General features: G+C 35.6%; 1 protein-coding gene across 1 annotated transcript in view; it reads right to left on the bottom strand.

The window, feature by feature from the left end:
* PIK3C2A (phosphatidylinositol-4-phosphate 3-kinase catalytic subunit type 2 alpha) overlaps positions 1 to 15,913 on the bottom strand; it is a 96,275-nt gene that overhangs the window by 32,639 nt on the left and 47,723 nt on the right. Inside the window, exons 5-11 of the mRNA XM_081099610.1 lie at positions 13,831 to 13,951; positions 12,584 to 12,695; positions 11,488 to 11,567; positions 11,287 to 11,350; positions 3,320 to 3,463; positions 1,497 to 1,539; positions 1,202 to 1,412 (exon numbers count right to left, since the gene is read on the bottom strand). Coding sequence (XP_080955736.1) covers positions 1,202 to 1,412; positions 1,497 to 1,539; positions 3,320 to 3,463; positions 11,287 to 11,350; positions 11,488 to 11,567; positions 12,584 to 12,695; positions 13,831 to 13,951 — 775 coding nt within the window. The remainder of the gene's footprint in view (positions 1 to 1,201; positions 1,413 to 1,496; positions 1,540 to 3,319; positions 3,464 to 11,286; positions 11,351 to 11,487; positions 11,568 to 12,583; positions 12,696 to 13,830; positions 13,952 to 15,913) is intronic.

Below are 15,913 nucleotides of genomic sequence, written 5' to 3'. Positions count from 1 at the left end.
GCTGCATCTCTAGTAGCATGAAGAACATTGCCCACAGATGGCGCTCAGTAAATATTTCTTTCTTTTTTTTTTAAATATATTTTATTGATTTTTTACAGAGAGGAAGGGAGAGAGAGAGTTAGAAACATCGATGAGAGAGAAACATCGATCAGCTGCCTCCTGCACATCTCCTACTGGGGATGTGCCCGCAACCCAGGTACATGCCCTTGACCGGAATCGAACCCAGGACCTTTCAGTCCGCAGGCCGACGCTCTATCCACTGAGCCAAACCGGTTCCGGCAATATTTCTTGAATGAATTAATATACCACATTCAACTTATTATGTTATTTTTTTACATTTCATTTTTAAATTTTATATAAAGCTCAATTTAAGCAGAATTTATGTTTGGTATCTCTTTACTAGGTTTTACCTTATTTTATAGCATTAAGCTATTATGAAACAATTTCATTTTAAATATTCAGTTCAGACTTTTCAGTTTATATTGGTCATTTGCAAATAAATTGAAGTTGGCAAACTTGATGGCATTGACAAAAAATCAGAAAGGGAAAACCTAAATTAAAAATTATAGAAGAGCCCTGGCCAGTGTGGCTCAATTAACTGGAGTATCATCCCACACACTGAAAGGTCTGGAGTCCCATTCCCGGTGAGGGCACACACCTAGGTTGCAGGCTCGATCTGCAGTTGGGGCATGTATGGGAGGCAACCCATTGATGTTTCTCTCTCACATCGATGTAGCCCCCCTCCCTCTCCCCTTTCCCTTCCTTCTAAAAATCAATGAGTATGTCCTCAAGTAAGATAAAAATAAAAAATTTGAAGAAATCTGCTCTTGCAGACATCAAAGTCTAGCAATCAATAAACTACTAAAAAGAATAAAAAGGGATAAAGTCTAGTCCCATTATACTGTTCCAAATTACCCTGGTTAAAGGCAAAAGAATACCAGTCATAAATTAGACCAATTTATTACTCAACATTTGCTCTAGTAAGTTTAAACATTTTCTTGCCTTTTTTGCATGAAGCGGGAGTGATATTTTTTTACTGGAACAGCTTCAAAAATTCCTGTAATTTTTATAAAATCCACAAAGGTATCTGGTGGTTCTTTTTTCATCCATGTAAATACCAAGATGACAGTGGATACTGACATTTTACGACTAGAATAATTTCTGGGTCTTTGTACATATATTCTTTTAAACAGTTACTTACTTTGATACCCAGTTACTTGAAATTCCATGTGCAGCAAAAATGGTAAACTGGAGCTGTTCTGTTGCGGTACATGCTTCCTTGATGTTCCTGTTACTTTGAGCACAGTCCAAAGAACTCCTACCAGAATTCCCATGTAGTCTCAGAAGATCATAAATTGCTGCAGTTAATTGATCCATGCTTACTTGAACAGGATTTTCAGGATTTAGTGAGCCTACATGTAAAGAAATTATTAATATAATTCTCTGAAAAAGCAACAATTATTGCTAAAATTTAAAGAACTTAAAGACATTCATACCCCTAGTTGAACTCTTGTTAGGGTCTCCCTTTCCAGAAGTCACCTGCATACACATAAAAAATTAGTAAAACAATTGCCTATGACATAACATAAAATGTTTACTTTTCACTTCAATACATTAATTACATGCTATATCAAAGAAACCTTTCCTAGGGGAAACCTCCCAAAAATGTCTGCAGAATTAATAAATCAAAAAAATAAAATCTCCCAACCAAATAACAGATAATTTTTGGTATCAAGAAAATCATAGTATAATTTTATTAACCAATGTCACCCCAATAAATTCAATAAAAAAGAAATTCCTAGAGTAACTGAAAATTACTGCAAAATATATAAACTCAACAGAATCTGCCTCATTAAACTAAATTAAGATTTGAAACCCAAAGTGATAAATATTCTAATACAGTATTTTATTTTCCATTAGTTGCTCTATTATTAGCATGATAAGAATAGCCTTAAAGAAACTAGAACTTGCTTGGCCAGCGTGGCTCAGTGGTTGAGCATCCAACCGATGAACAAGGAGGTCACAGTTTGATTCCCAGTCAGGGCACATGCCCAGGTTTCGGGCTCGATCCCCAGTGGGGGGCATGCAGGAGGCTGACAATCAGTGATTCTCTCTTATCATTGATGTTTCTATCTCTCTCCCTCTCCCTTCCTCTCTGAAATGAATAAAAGTATATATTTTAAAAATATAAAAAAGAAAAAAAAAGAAACTAGAACTCTATTACAATTTTGTGTCTCAAAATAGCTCTTATAATTATTTAAATTGAGCTCTCCTCATATTCTTTGCTCCTTTATTCATTAATAAACAGAAACCTCAAACATTAGGACCATGGTAGTTGATCACCTCCAAGTGATTTCATGTATATTTAAAAAAACTTTAAAACAAGCACAAATTTCTGAATACCATATGGACAGGCTCTCTGAGAATAAATGGATTGAGCTATCTCCCAGATATCTGTTAAGGGGCATACTATCAACATAACTTTTAACTATCAACATAACTTATTGTGTCTTGCAATCCACTTTCTCTCATCCTTCCAGTAAAAGCTATGAACATCCCTATGAACAAAAAGAGCCTGGGGAGAGCTTTTACTAAAAGCAAAGGTATCCTATCAAAAGAGGGCTCCTAACCTGGTTTCCACTGAGGCAGTAAGTCACTATTACTAAGGCATTTGGGTCTTCTCAACTCCAAAATAGGACTTCCCCTATTGGCAGTCATAAACACTCCATCCAAAGGGAGAAATGGTACCTACTATCATCTCAGTCCTTCATGCCAACCAAATCATTTATGCCAGAGTTCCTGCTCTACATAAAAAAGGTTCACAGTTTGGCATCCACCTATTCAATGTCAACTCTCACAAAACTTCCAAGGCAGCCCATCTCCTCTTAGGAATTCCCTACCTTACCAGGTAAGTCACCCACTCAACTCAAGTTTAAAGCAAAGCCCTGGCCAGTGTGCTCAGTGGTTAGAGTGTCGGCCTGTGCACCAAAGAGTCTCGGGTTCAAGTCCCAGTCAAGGACACATACCTGGGTTACGGGTTTGATCTCTGGCCACTGGCAGGGCGTGTGTGGGAGGCAACTGATCCGATGTGTCTCTCATATTTCTCTCTCTCTCTCTCTAAAAATAAATTCAATGGAAAAAATGAGGATTAACAACAAAAAACAAAACAAAACAAAAAACCCACAAAAAAGAGTAAAGCCAAAATTAAAATAACATTTTGTTCAGGAGAAGCAAAAAGCTGCCAGTATAAGCAATAGATGGTCACTTAAGTACTACATATCTGCATGCAATAAAATGCTAATTACTAAAAAATACTCACATCAGCACTTTTACTCCTTGGAAGATTAACTGCTCTCTTTAGCTTCTTTACTGATTCTGTAATGGCAGGAGTCTCTACACCATCTAAAGCACTACAGATTTTTCTTACGGCTCTAATTACTTGATCTACTGCTCGGTGCTGGTTCTTAAAAAAAAAAAAAGTAAAATAAACATAAGTATGTGGAATTTAAAGGATCAATTTCAGACATGAAGTCAGAAACTAGACATTTCTGATGTACCTAAGAACAGATATTCTTTACTCTTTTGTGGTGAAAAAGAAAAAAACACAGCATTTCAATATAGTTATGCTGTTTCACTATAGTTATTTCAATATAAGTTATAGTTCACTTTAAAGTAGAAAATACCAGGCTTGGTTAATTTTCACTTTGCCTAACAATTATTTATATGCAAATACCATTAGTTTCATATTAGAATCAGAAATAATAGCAATAAATTACTAACAAATTACTAAATCTCTAAAAATAAACAGTTATCTTTTTTAATTTTCATTGGGAATAATTTCAACATTAAAAAAAAATTAACCCTTCTCTCCATCTTACAAAAATTTGGTATAAAAAAAAACAAGTTCTTTACAGGTTAGTTACATATTAATAACATTGGACAACAGTTACTAGAAATTCGCCATTTTTTAAGCATCATTTGCATTTATACAACCATCATTTTAAAAATTCTGTTAGAAGAAAAAACTTCCTTGAGGACAATCCCTATGAACTATTCAAGTATAGTTTATTCACCATGATTCAAAAGTATATGTACAAATATGTAATAAAATCATTTACCTGATGTTAATGATTTAAAAATATGTCTCCATTCCATCATTGTTTTAAAGTACATTATCTCATTAAAAACATTCTTATGTAAGGTATTAATTCATCAAACATTTATGCCACACTTCCATGCCAAGTACTGTTAGAATGGGCTGAAACTCAGTACTGTACAATCCGTTAAAAATTTAAAATTTTCCACTCTTGAAGCTGGCTACCATAAACTGAATGTTCCCTTCACCTTCATGCTTAAATGAAGCCACCTCATTTTCTCAAATATTCAATTACCTGGCAGTCCGCAGGGGCTGAAGGTCTATTATCTAGCTCCCTATTTTTACTTACTTATATTTCTGCTGGCTTTTACTCCACCTTCATGCAAAACCTTTTCAGTTTTGAGGCTCATGCCATTTTCCTATACTATCCTTCATCATTTTTTATGTGCCAATGATCAAATTGTTATGTATCAGTTTCAAATCCATTCTTCTACGGTCTACTTTGTATAACTGGAGCTAGACCCTATATAAACATTTCTTTTGCCAACTGGAACAATGTTAGGATTTGTCAATAGAGGGCACCAAAAGGACACTCGAAGGCTAGCAGCATGAAGGTAACTCTCATCAGGGTTCCAGTCCTTTTTAAATTCAGGGTGGTAGCCTAGTGATCCTCAAAGACCAGGCACCCTCAGGCCATGCTCTCCCAATCTGACAACTCTGGCAAGTTTCTTTGCCATAGGCAACCTGTGTGTTCCTGTGACAGCCATAATTATAAGGTGGGGGAGAGGCTCTATCTTAAGTTCTTGGAGTTCTTTCACTACCCACTGTTCCTCAATCTAGAGGTAATAGCTGCTCTTTTTGCACCTATTACTTCTGGATCCCTTCAAGCAGGGTTCGCAAACATTTTTCTAAGGCCAGATAGTAAATGTTTTAGGCTTAGTGGACGACACAGTCTCTGTCACAATTCAATTCTGCTATTAGGCATTACAGTTGACATGGATAATTCATAAATGAATGAGAATGAATATTTTCCAATAAAACTTTATAAAAACATGTGACAGGCTAGATCTGGCATGCCAATGATATGCAAACTCCTGCCTTAAAGTCCTCTTTAACCCCCTGTAGTAATTAACTACCTTTTACTAAATTTCCCTGTTCAAATAATTATATAATTTCTGTCTCCTGACTTGGCCCCTGAGTGATCTGCCTTGCCACTGACATGTGGTCACTTCCCCCACTGCATGCCACATGTTTGCTCTAAATATTTATCTGACTTTCTATTCCACCCTATATCCTATAACCGTGGTCGGCAAACTGCGGCTCGCGAGCCACATGCAGCCCTTTGGCCCCTTGAGTGTGGCTCTTCCTAAGCCTTAGGAGTACCCTAATTAAGTTAATAACAATGTACCTACCTATATAGTTTAAGTTTAAAAAATTTGGCTCTCAAAAGAAATTTCAATCGTTGTACTGTTGATATTTGGCTCTGTTGACTAATGAGTTTGCAGACCACTGTCCTATAATAACCGTCAGTTACATAAATGTCTGTGTGGAAAACTCACAATATCTTCAACCCCAAAACTGCACCCTATCAAAATCTCACCTACAATGTCATACTCTGATCACAATCTCCTTTGCTTCTAGCCCTTGCACCCTCATTCTGACAAAGCATGTTATTTGAGCTCTGAAACTTCTCTGCTTCTTTTACCAGACAGCTTCTAAGAAAATCTCACCACTATACAGATTCAAGAGTCTCCAATTTTTGCCTGGCTGGTGTGACTCAGTGGTTGAGCGTCAACCTATGAACCAGGAGGTCACAGTTCGATTCCCAGTTAGGGCACATGCCTGGGTTGCAGGCTTGATCCCTAGGGTGGGGCATGCAGGAGGCAGCTGATCAATGATTCTTTCTCATCGTTGATGTTTCTATTTCTCTCTCCCTCTCCCTTCCTCTGGAAATCATTAAAAAAGATTTAAAAATTAGAATAAAAAAAGAAACAAACTATAGATACATCCTACAACTTTTATACTACAACATGGGTAGAGCTTAAAAATAGTATGGTATGAGAAATAAATCAGATATAAAAGATTACATAGTGTATGATTCCATTTACATGAAATCTCCATTAAAGGCAAATATATTGAAACAGAAACTAGAACAGTAGTTGTTTGGGGAAGGGAATGGGGAAGACTGCAAAGTAGCACATGGAAACCTTTTGGGAGTAATGAAAATGTTCTAAAACTGGATTGTGGTAATAATTATACAACTCTTTTCATTTACTAAAACAATCACTGAATTATACACATCCAATGGGTAAATTTTATGGTATATAAATTCTATCTCAATAAAGCTATAAAAAATATGGGAAGTAGCCCTGGCCAATGTTGCTCAATGATTAGCACATTGGCTTGCACACAGAAGGGTCTTGGGTTCGATTCCCATAAAGGGCACATACCCATAAAGGGTTGCAGGTTCAATCCCCCAGCCCTGGTTGGGGCATGTGTGGGAGGCAACCAATCCATGTACCTCTCTCACATCAATGTTCCTCTCTCTGCCCCCCTCCCTTATTCCCTTCCACACTCTCTAAAAATTAATGGGAAAATATCCTCAGGTGAGGATTAACCAAAAAAAAAAAGGGGGGGGGGGATAAGCACAAGGGGCCCAGTTGGGGAGAACACCTGCAGATCAACCAAAACAAAGGAGGAAAGGGGTAGGAGGCCAGATCAGAGAGGTAGTGGGTCAGAATGCATAGAAGCCACAATTAGGGCTTTGAATTCTACTGAGATAGCAAACAAATTTTTCAGCAAAAGAGTGGCACAATTTAACATTTTTAAAAGGTTTGTACATTGTATTAACCTTTTCAAATAACCATCTGTTAGCTTTTATTTTCTTTTATTTTACATTTGTTTCCTGTGCTTATTTTTAATTTTTAAAATAAATTTTTTTTAATATATTTTATTGATTTTTTACAGAGAGGAAGGGAGAGAGATAGAGAGTTAGAAACATCGATGAGAGAGAAACATCGATCAGCTGCCTCCTGCACAATCTCCTATTGGGGATGTGCCCGCAACCCAGGTACATGCCCTTGACCGGAATCGAACCTGGGACCTCTCAGTCTGCAGGCCGACGCTCTATCCACTGAGCCAAACCGGTTTCGGCATAAATTTTTAATTTTATAATAATTTTATATTTATAGAAAAGCTGCAAAAATTGTATAGCATTAAAGGAAGCTAGTTTAACATTTTATATATCCATGTTACATTTGTCAAAATTAAGACATTAACACTGGTTACATTATTATTAACTAAACTATAGACTTTATACAGATTTCGCCAGTTTTTTCACTGATTTCCTTTTCCTCTTCCAGGATACAATCCAAGATACCACACTGATCTAGTAACCTATATGTATTTATTTGTTTGTTTGTTTATTTATTGCTGTGACTGGGCATCAAATCCATGTCCTTCTGGTGCCCAGGACGATACTCCAACCAACTGAGCCACACCAGCCAGGGCATGACTTATTTTTTAAACTATCATTTTGGTTGCCTGTGGAAGACAGGCTATACAAAGGTAGAAGCTAAGAGAACAGTAAAGAAACTATTATAACTATCATAATTGACAAGGACTGTAGTTTTGATAGTGATAAAAAGTGGTTATTCTTAATATTTTCAAGGTAGAAAAGACAGGAATTAGATGCATGTGGGATGTGAAAGATCCTTTTCTTGAGAAATCAAATATGATTCCAAGATTTTGGTGTGAGCAAATAACAGGACAGAGTTGCCATTTATTAAGAAGGGGGATTGTGATAAATAAATATGAAGGATAACATAAAAAATTCAGTTTTCTAAATCTTAAATTTGAGATGTCAAGTAATAGATACTTGAATTTGGAGTTGAGGGAAGAGGTTAAGTCTGGAGATATAAATTTGAACCGTGAGCATGGAGGATATTTAAAGACATGAGATTAAGTGAGATCACCCAGGATGTGATACTGAGAGAAGAGAGGAGGAGCTAGACGAGCTCTGAGGCATTCTAATGTTTAGAGGTCAGGAAGATAAGGAGATCAGGAGGAAGCCACAGGTATGAGGCATTCTAATGTTTAGAGGTCAGGAAGATAAGGAGATCAGGAGGAAGCCACAGGTAAGAGTGCGAACAGAGCAGACATTGGAAGTAGGAGACCAAGAAAGTGATATCACAGAGGCCATGTGAGTATTTTAAGGAAGAAACAATAAACTCCATCAAACACTATAGAAAATTTGAGAAAAATAAAGACTAATAAGTGCAGTTTTGGGGAAGTGCTGAGATTGAAAGCTTCACTGGAGAGGGTTCATAAGAGAATGGGAAGAGAGGAAGTGAAAGCAGCAAAACAGACTAACTTTCAAGAGTGCTGTTATGAGGAGAATAGAGAAGTGGGGTGGCTGCTGCAGGGAAATGTGGACTTTTTATTCAAGATGGGAGAGGTATCCAGGACTCAGTCCTATATCTTTTTTTTAATTTATTTTTTCCCTCTACCTGCAATGATCATCTCATCCAGTCTTGTGGCTGAAAAAGACCACTTATAATCTGATGATTCCCAAGTTATCATCATCTCCAGCCTGGATCTCCTCCATTAAATTCCAGATTTATATCCTACTGTCTATTCAACATCAATATTTAGATGAATAATAGTCATATCAAACATAATGTCCAAAACTGAGTACCAGATCTTTTGCCCAAACCTGCTCTTCTTACAATTGTCAACATCTCACTAAAAGGCAATTCCAAAGTTCCAAATGCTCGCTCGTGAGTGCGCTCTCTCTTCTTTCAACCTCCCTTCCTTCCCCTCTTCCTCTCTCTCTTATGTTCGTCATCCAACTTATGGGTAAACCATCCTAGCATAAACTTCAAAATATATCACAGAATTCAACCCCTTCTTACCACTTCTACTATAATCACCCTGGTCCAAGCAATCATCATCTCTCCTGAGGCTAGCAAAACATTTTCTTAATTGATTTGTTTCCACTCTTGCCTTCCTCTCTCATTCTATTCCAGCTATAAAGACCTGATGGACCTTAAATATACCAAAAACACTCCTCTCCCAGATAACCAGTAATTTCTTTCTCCATTCTTTAAGATCTTTACTCAGATCATCTTCTCAATGAGGCCTTCTCTGATTACCGTATTTGAAATTGCAACATTACTCTCCTCCTTTATTTTTCTCTGTATCACTTACCACCTGATATCACATATACTTTGTTAGTATATTTTATTGTCTGTCTCCTCCAACTAGAATTAAAGGGCAGGGATTACAGTTTCTTTTGTTCACTCCCATATCCTTAGCACCTACAACAGTGCTTCGCAATGAGGAGATACTCAATAAACATTAATTGAATAAATGAAGATGTGTATCTATAATAATAAAAGCGTAATATGCTAATTAGACTGAATGTCCTTCCAGACGACCTTCCAGACAAAGCCAGGGCTGCAAGGGAAGCCCGGGTCCAGGTTGCCAGAGGGAAGCCAGTGCCGGCAGCCAGGGAAAGGAAGGCCTACTCTTGCATAAATTTCGTGCATCAGGCCTCTAATATACTAATAAGAATGTACCACTAGCTAGAAATATGGAAGTTAACCAACACTATTTCTTCTTCTTACATCTCATTACCTGTCAAAACCTTACCGCCCTAGCTGGTTTTTCTCAGTGGATAGAGCGTTGGCCTGCATACTGAAGGGTCTCAGATTCCATTCTGGTCAAGGTCACATGCCCAGGTTGCAGGCTCGAACCCCAGTGGGGGGCATGCAGGAGGCAGCTGATCAATGATTCTCTCTCATCATTGATATTTCTATCTCTCCCTCTCCCTTTAAATCAATAAAAATATATTTTTAAAAAAAGCTTACCAATTTTATCTCCTAAGTATTATGAATTAGTTCCCTCCTTTTCAACCTTCACCATAGTCATTATCTTTCATTTGGACTACAGGCAATCCTCGGGTTATGTTGGACTCAACGTACGTCGTTTCGTGGTTACATCGCCATCTCCCATTTATTTATTAAAAAAAAAAGTTCCATCATTTCAACATATGTCCATATGTGTTTTATGTTTTTTATTATTTATTTACCACAAGTAAAGGTCAGGAATTGTTACCTTTCTTTTAAATTTTTTTTACTGTTTCACTTCATTACTGCTGTGTATGTGCTCCATGTGAGTGATGTAGGTGCTTATATAGGTGGGTTCAAAAATCGCGTTACATCGCACCGCAGGAACGGATCTCCCGTAACCCGAGGACCTACTGTACTATACAAACAAAACCTTCCTAAGTAGCATTCCCATACTACTATACCAAGTTTGCCAACCCTAAATCTAATCTCCACAGTATGCATAGCCCAAGTGATTTCAGAGCTCAGGACTAACCATGTCACACACCACATCCCACCCCACCCCACTTCCTATTCTTAGCTAAAAATACCATAAATAGCTAGAGCAGGGATTAGCAAACTTTTTCTGTAAAATGGCAAAGTAGACAGTTTAGGCTTTGCAAGACATATAGACTCTGTCCTAACTACTCAACTCTAGTATTCAAGCACAGGTGAAAGCACAGAAAATTGTATAAACAAATGGCTATGGCTGTGTTCCAAAAAAAATTTTATTTACAAGAAGAGTAAGTGGACGAGATATGGCCCCCTGATCTAGAGGATAAAATAAAACTCTTTAGCATGCATTATAAGGTGGTAACTTATGTCTAGCTTTCTCCAATGTCAACTCTCAACCTTCACTTCACACTTACCCTTAAGTAGAGAGATGTGTCCTTCTCGGATCTCCCAAAGAACCCCAATGCATACCTCTATTTTACATTTAATATTACAATTTTGTTTACATCCCCCATCACTAGTTTCAAATCCCTGGTAGATGGGGACTAGGTCTTTCATTTTCCTAACTCCAATAATTAGCATATAGTAAGCACTCAATAAATGATTTGAATTGAACTGAAGGTTCCTCCTAGTAATAAAGCTGAAGTGAGAATAGACATGTTGACTCAACATTATTAACAACTTTCGTTAATAATATGGGTCAGAAAACAAGTCATCAAACATCAACATCAAGAGTATAGTTTAAGTAGCCCTTTATAAACATTTTATCCAAAGCCAACACTAGTATTTAAAAGAGGACAGAGACAAGAATCTTTAAGTCACCATGCCAAACTGTGAATTAAGACATACTTCAATTCGAAGAGCCAGCTCCACTTGATTGTGATAAGAATCTAAAAGTTCTTCAATAGGGTGTCTGAAATAAAGAACAGCTAGTTATTGCGGCTGAAGGAAACTATATACAAAAATGACTGTGTCATTTACCAAAAATCAATGTATTCACATCCAAAAGCAAAGTTTGAAAACCTGCAATTAATGCTTTAGATGCCACACCTTGTCATGACTTCTTTATAAGGTTTTTCTATTTGATGCAGATGTTTGTTTAAATCCACAGGTGTTTCATCATCTTCTGCCTAAACAAACATATATACACAAATGTTTACCAAAAAATCAAATCCATTCTTTGGTCTTTCTATTGCCAAATTAAGTATGGTTGAATGTACTGTTCTTGAAACTAAAGTGATTTTTCAGAACTGAGGCTAAAATATTATTTATAATTGACTCCAAAATAGTGAATCAATATCCTAAAACATTTTTTAAATGGATAAACATAAATTCTTTTAAGTCTACTGATTATCAAGTTTCCCTCCACCTTACCCCCAATAAATGAAATACTAGTCTCTCCTACCATAAATCCTTACTATGCAAATTTACTCAAGAATATCATCCTTAAGAAACTGAAAAGAAAAGTTACTAATGATTGCTAAAATGTACTGAATTTTGTGAAATAGTTTCCACCCAATTAATAAATTCTACCTAAAACAACAGTAGAATTTAAGAAAATAAAGAAGATAAAGTAGAAATGATTGATATTTTCCCACCCCAAATTCTACCAAATGAATAATTCTCCTTAGACATTAAAATTCATCAAGAGTATATACAGTAATAAAATGGCCTCATTTTCTGCATGCTATTTTGCTTAAAGCTCCAAAGAAGGTACTGTATTTTAAAACACAAAATTAGTTTTTATTTGGTGAAAAATAATGTATTTTTCTCAGTTTGCTGCAAAGGTCAATATGGATCTCTTTTTCCCCTCAAACCATATTTAGTATTCAAAATCTTTCCCTCTTCCTCATTTCTCCTTGGCTGGACCCTAATGTTTTCATTCTTGTGTAAAACAATTACAAATCAAATGTTTAATCTCTCTACTTTGATTTTCATATAGGTCCCCAGCTCTGAGTAGTATGCTACTACACCTCCATGATTAAAAATCTCACACATCTGCTGAAAAGACTATTGTTGAGATACAGAGTTCATCCTTTCCAGACAAACCCATAAATCTTGGAAAATATGCAAACTGCAAACTGGCTCATTAGCAGAATTATTAAGATTTAACTAAATGCAATGCAGTTATAAGGTAAACACTTACTGTTCGGGCCAGATTTTGGCACATTGCGCTTAAAGTCAAAAGTTGCAGTTTAATCTCTGTGTCCCATTTTCGACAGTTTTGAATATGTTCATGACTTCCAAGGCAATGATTACTGTTAAAATATATTAATGACTCATCAATGTTATTTTCTTAAAACTATAAATTATAGAGGTGAGAGTAAAATATAAAATTGTATCTGCATCAGAAACTAAAGAGAATGGTAAAATACAGAGAGAGCTTTTTAACCAGTGGGAGCATTTAAGTAGAGGAGTATTTCTACATGAGAAGAATCAAAGCAAAGAAGAAAGAAGATGAAGAAAATAAGAAAAATAGGGACAGGACATTTTTATTAGCTTAAGAGAATGAAATCTGTAATATAACTAACTAGACCAAATTCCAGAGGTAATAATTACCTGGTTCGTATGATTACTTCAGTAATAATAATCATATTAGTATTATTACCCAGCCAGTGTGGCTTAGTGATTGAGCGCTGACCTATGAACCAGGAGGTCACAGTTCAATTCCTGGTCAGGACACATGTCCAGGTTGCGAACTCCATCCCTAATGGGGGGCGTGCAGGAGGCAGCCTATTGATGATTCTCTCTCATCATTGATATTTCTATCTTTCTCTCCCTCTCCCTTCATCTCTGAAATCAATAAAAATGTATTTTAAACAAAGAAATCACAGCTGACTACTGTGTATAAGCAGTACATGTACAAAAGGAAAATGGAGTCTATAATGATGTGACCCTTTGCAGAAAAAAAACATTAAATTCACTTATCAATCAAATGCCCACCACTCTTCCCTTCTGAGACTATAAATGCTTTAAAAAATTTTTTTTTAACTTATTGATTATAGAGAGGGCGAGGAGAGAAACATAGATTTATTGTTTCATTTATTTATGCATTCACTGATTGACTCTTGTATGTGCCCTGACAGGGGACTGAACCCACAACCTTGGTATATTGGGATGACGTTCTAACCAACTGAGCTACCCAGCCAGAGCTGAGATATACACTTTTTAAGGGAAATACCATGTCTTAATTATCTCTGAAATCCCTCCACTGTCTTAGACATGATTTCTTAGACAAAATAAATCTCAATACAAGTTTATTGATACAATTAATCAATTTAGTAGGATCCAACGTATTATTGATTTACAAACTGAACTTGAAATTTTTCTAATTTAAGCTGTTAAAAATGAATTCCCAATGATGTTGCTCAGTAGTTAAATGAACAAACTTACTTCTGCAGTACTTCTTCTTGACCACAAACTTTCAGAACATAGCTGCCAACATCTACTTCATTCAAGTCATCATGCACCCAGCAAAGGGCTTGCATAATAATAATTTCTACAGTAGAACTCACTGTAAAAGAGTTAGTCATCATTTTCATTTTGCTTATTTAACTCTAAATATACATTTATTCAGATTGTATTTCTTATTACCTAAGACAGCACTATGTAATAAAATATAATGCAGGTTACATCTATAATTTAATATTTTCTAGTAGCTACAATGAAAAAGGTAAAAAGAAATAGGTGAAGCTAAGTATAATGTTTTACTTAATCTATCAAGATTTTTAAATTTCTGATTATCTTATATTCTCTTAAAATCCAGTGTGCATTTTACACTTACAGCACATCTCAAACTAAATTAATCATATTTCAAGTGCTCAATAACCACATGTGGCTACTGATTACTATCTTAGGGCTAAGCAAGTTACCTCCCTATTACAGACACTTCCAAAAAGGATGGCATTTAGCAGTATCTAGCAAACAATAATTTAAACCACCATTAAGAAAAAGAATCACCATTTTAAATGTTTGACATTTGCCTGGTAAATCTTCTGATAAAGAATAAAAATCTAACAAGTAAAGAATTGTTCAATTATCATTCTGGGAAACAGCTAGATACTAAGATCACAGCACATTAAAAACTAAGGTAACCTTTAAAGTAACCTATTTTTATACTTCAAGCTCCAATGCTAGATTTAGAAGACACTGATTACATTAAAACTTCATGAAAATTATCAACTTGGCAGAAAAGGACATAAAACCTCTATTTAATATAATGGCTATATTTCTGAATAGTTAAATATGTGTTAACATATATCATTTGAACATACAAACCATTTGTACCATAATATGGCTACATTTCTTAGCAGAAATGTACATTATAAATCTGCACATTTATGAAGAACCAAACATTAGGCACTTGAAATTTTTTTAAGCAATCAGATCTTGATATAGCAAACCAAAATGTGATACAAATTAAAACATTTATTATCAATGTGTAAGCATTGATACTCATGCTTATTTCAATCAAGGGACCTATTGTCTTTTTTTTCTTCAATTTTAGTATTAACTCTTACTGCATAGAGGTAAATGTTTCTTCAAACCAAAATGTGAGATATATTTAAAAAGAATAATTCTTCCTTTAGAAACTAAAACATGACTGTTTATGTTTGGCTAACATTTTTGTTTCAGATTTTTTTCAAAGGGCCTTTAAAAGTACAAAGCTACAGAGTATCCAATATTAGACATATTCTTAGTCATAACCATTAAAGAAAAAAAATGGCATAATTTTTAGGCCAAAGTGCTATAGAAATATAGTATCTTATTCTACTGTTGGAATCCCATTAAAATAATATACATTGTGAAAAGCAATAAACTATAAAAGAAAATAAAAGCAGTTTTTAAAACTATAACAAAAAATTTCCTATATCAAATTTTGAAGGAAGGCTTAGAACTAAAGGAGAAATATCTTCTCCTTGGAGCAGCAATTTTCAACTGGTGTGCTGTAAGAATTTTTAAAACATGCCATACCTGACTATTTAGTTGGAGGCACTGACCTCTTTTCCCTCAAATTGTCATTTTAAAAAATGACGCCCCAGCCAGTTTGGCTCAGTGGCTAGAACATCGGCCTGTGGACTGAGGGTTCCTGGGTTTGATTCCAGTCCAGGGCACATGTCCGGGTTGCAGGCTCGATCCCCAGTGGGGGCGTACAGGAGGCAGCCCATCAATGATTCTCTCTCATCATTGATGTTTTTATCTCTCTCTCCCTCTCCCTTCCTCTATGAAATCAATAAAAATGTTTAAGAAAAAATAAAAACCAACACAATAGCCATCTGGAGTGAATGAATCAAAATTGTACTTTTTTTGGCAAACTGGCAAAAAATACATTTTTATGTATGCCATGAGATGAAAAAAGGTTGAAAATCACAGCCTTAAAAGAGAGGAGCTTAGCAAGATAATTGGAATTTCAATTTCACTGACAGCTTTTTATAAACAAGCATTCTTCTTGCCATAAAACAAAAAAATAAAAAAT

Source organism: Myotis nattereri, assembly GCF_964212035.1.
Source record: "Myotis nattereri genome assembly, chromosome: 9".
NCBI lineage: Eukaryota > Metazoa > Chordata > Mammalia > Chiroptera > Vespertilionidae > Myotis > Myotis nattereri.
The sequence above is the reverse complement of the archived record's forward strand: the minus strand, read 5'-3'. Positions and strand labels throughout refer to the sequence as shown.